This window comes from Cyprinodon variegatus, unplaced genomic scaffold (genome assembly GCF_000732505.1).
Source record: "Cyprinodon variegatus isolate N-32 unplaced genomic scaffold, C_variegatus-1.0 Scaffold72, whole genome shotgun sequence".
In the NCBI taxonomy this organism is placed as follows: domain Eukaryota; kingdom Metazoa; phylum Chordata; class Actinopteri; order Cyprinodontiformes; family Cyprinodontidae; genus Cyprinodon; species Cyprinodon variegatus.
This window is the reverse complement of record NW_015150525.1, coordinates 1251728-1254602: the sequence shown is the minus strand read 5'-3', so window position 1 is coordinate 1254602 and position 2875 is coordinate 1251728. Positions and strand designations below refer to the sequence as shown.

At 37.7% G+C, this 2875-nt stretch overlaps 1 protein-coding gene across 1 annotated transcript in view; it reads right to left on the bottom strand.

Moving 5' to 3' along the window:
* Positions 1-494: 494 nt before the first annotated feature.
* ikbke (inhibitor of kappa light polypeptide gene enhancer in B-cells, kinase epsilon) overlaps positions 495-2875 on the bottom strand; it is a 30661-nt gene continuing 28280 nt past the window's right edge. The window contains exons 17-18 of the mRNA XM_015372436.1: positions 1084-1180; positions 495-926 (exon numbers count right to left, since the gene is read on the bottom strand). Coding sequence (XP_015227922.1) covers positions 825-926; positions 1084-1180 — 199 coding nt within the window. The 3' untranslated portion in view covers positions 495-824. The remainder of the gene's footprint in view (positions 927-1083; positions 1181-2875) is intronic.

The following is a 2875-nucleotide window of genomic DNA, read 5'->3' as shown; positions in this document are numbered from 1 at the left end:
CCAGCAGCATCTAGCCAATGAAATTACCTTACCAGGCTAAATGAAGCTGATGAGGTTTTCTTGTTAAATAGATATGATTAAAAAACGTCAGCTAGCTACTAATAGACAACAATTAGAATTTTTCATTTAATACAGGGGTGTCAAAGATAGTGGTTGGAAAGAAAACCTGCAGCCACACGGCCCTTTCTGGAACCAGTTTGACATCCCTGATCTAATCGGACTGGGGAAAATAACTGAGCCGATCACAGCTAGTGCGGCACCGCTGTCTGCCAAGGCTGGTGGTTTGATCCGGAAGAAGCTGCCGGTGGCAAACCTTTTTTGTTTTTTGTATTCCGACCAAATGAGGTAATTTCCTTGGCTAGAAGCTGCTTGACTGCATCTAGTGCAGATTGCTTTGGCTTGAGTTTATCAAAAGGTCAACACATTTGCAGTCAAATTTTTTGTAGGTTAATTTTTTGCAGCTGATCTGTTTTAATTAGATTAGCTTGCCAAGCTTCACGTTTTACGCTCTGCTCTTTGGATTTAGTGTTGCTTGTTTTCCTCTATTTTGCTAAATTTCCAGCCTTAAACATCATTTAGCTCTAGATGAGCTGCTTTTATCTAATTCTATTTCATTTGAATTGATAAACCAGCAAAATAAAGGTTCAAACAACGGCCATGAACGTTTTCTACAGATGAAACTGCCTAACCAAAGGCACAAGGGGAGCAGATGGTAACATCTGGGTTTGAGGTCATTTCCAGGAACTAGACCGAGTCCTAACTCAACAGGGCTTGATCCAAACAGCACCAAGCGGTCCGGCTGATGTCATGAAACAAGCAGAAACTTAAAAACACCTGGAGACCATCTGGTCCTTGTCCCTGGGTGTGATTTCAGGTTGCTGCTCAGCTCGACCAAACTGTGGAGAGTTGAGGATCCTGTCCACTGCCTGCGGAGGAAACACCAGACAAAACATCTTCAGGGACCCAAAACACCACCAACACAATGCCCAACTATTCACTATCAGAGAGCACGTGTGCTGCTTGTTCCTAGTTAAGGAGACAGTGTTGGAGCTTCATGTAGAAGAGCACGGCTGAGTCTTTTACCTTATTCTGCTGCTGCTCGCTCGTTTCCAAGTCTGCTAGTAAGCCGGCCGAGAAAGAATTAAAATCCCGCAGTCGGTTCTGCATCTCCAGTAACACACTGGAAATATGAAGAAAAACAACATTTAGTTATTATAAAGATAACACAGATGAGAATCAATTAATGGGACTGATTAAAAAAAAAAAGAAAAAAAAACTGCTTGTTCCCATTTCTGTAGAGAGAATTAACCCGGAGAGTGGAATAAAAATAAAAAACTATGAAAATGTAACTACACTGAGTTCTCCTAATTACAGTTCCCTGTGGGAAAACACTAGTATTTACACCACAGCATCACCAGGAGGCAGAGAAAACCGCCTCTCTGATGACTCCTTAAAACCTTCAAGACATAAAACTGATATATTATTTCTTGTAAAATTATTATAAATGATGTTTTTTAAATGTTATTTCCTTAATCCGGTCAAAACGGAAGGATCATGTGTGTATATATATATATATATATATATATATACATACATACATACATATGCAGATACATATATAGATACATACATACATGTACCTACATACATACATATATATATAATTCATTCATACACATATATACATACATACACATATGTATGTATGTATATTTTGTTTGTTTCTTTTTTTTTTCAGACGGTGTAAAAATTTATTAAAAACAAAAGCATATATATATATACACACACACACATATACATACGTATATACACACATATATTTTCTAATATAACCTGCATGCTAAACAAAACGTTTAATATAAAACAGTAATTACCGTATTTTCCATATTATAAGTCCCTACTTTTTCCCCAGGGCTTTGAACCATGCAGCTCATAAAAAGGAACAGCTTTTCTGTGGATTCTTTGGATTTCCTAACATCTAGAGCGGGAAGTCAAAGTTGGAAATGAAACAATAAGGGGCTAATTTTCCTTTAGCATAAGAACATGCAAGCAGCAGGCACCACACAGAACAAATGTCCCGAAATCACACATTTTGGCATTTATTTGCCACATTAAAGCTGCTGAACTGATGAAGAGACTGGGCTCAATGCCTGCAGAGCTGAAATAAAGAGCTGACGACGTTCAATAGAAGCTCGTCAGTAGAAGCTCGTCACTGCACAATCCATCCCGAAAGGACAATCCGTACCATCGGCTCATTTGCTAAAGTGCAAGCAGATACTCATTCAGGTTTCCATAAACCATAAACCTTACTTATTTCTATCCTTAACTCACTAAAGAATGCTAATACACATCTTTAAAAAAATGCCTAATGACTTTTCTGAGACAATTTGATGCTTCTAAGATTTTCTCCGTTTAACTGCTTTTTGGACGTCATCAGGCATGCTCAGAGCAGTTCGGCAAAATATGATTAAACCATGTTTATCTGCATTTTAGTTGTTTCTTTCTTTAGATTACGCACTGTATACCATAATGTTAACATGAAAGGAAAAAGAAAACTCAATAAGACCAGATTTATGTTTAAACCCAGAGCCGAAAAAGTTAGCTCCCGGAAGTAGCGTAGGATCACATTTCCGGTTCAGATTGGGCAGAGACGACTGACAAAACAGAAAGGATTTTAAGGCATGAATTTTCTCAGGAAATCCATTATTAACTTTTAACACATTATATTTTTGTATGTTTAATATTTTAAATGAGGGAAAGATGTAATTTAGGTCTTTTTTACAAAGTAAAATCGAGGGCGCCTCCGATGTACAGTGGGGCAAAAAAGTATTTAGTCAGCCATCAATAGTGCAAGTTCTCCCACTTACAAAGATGA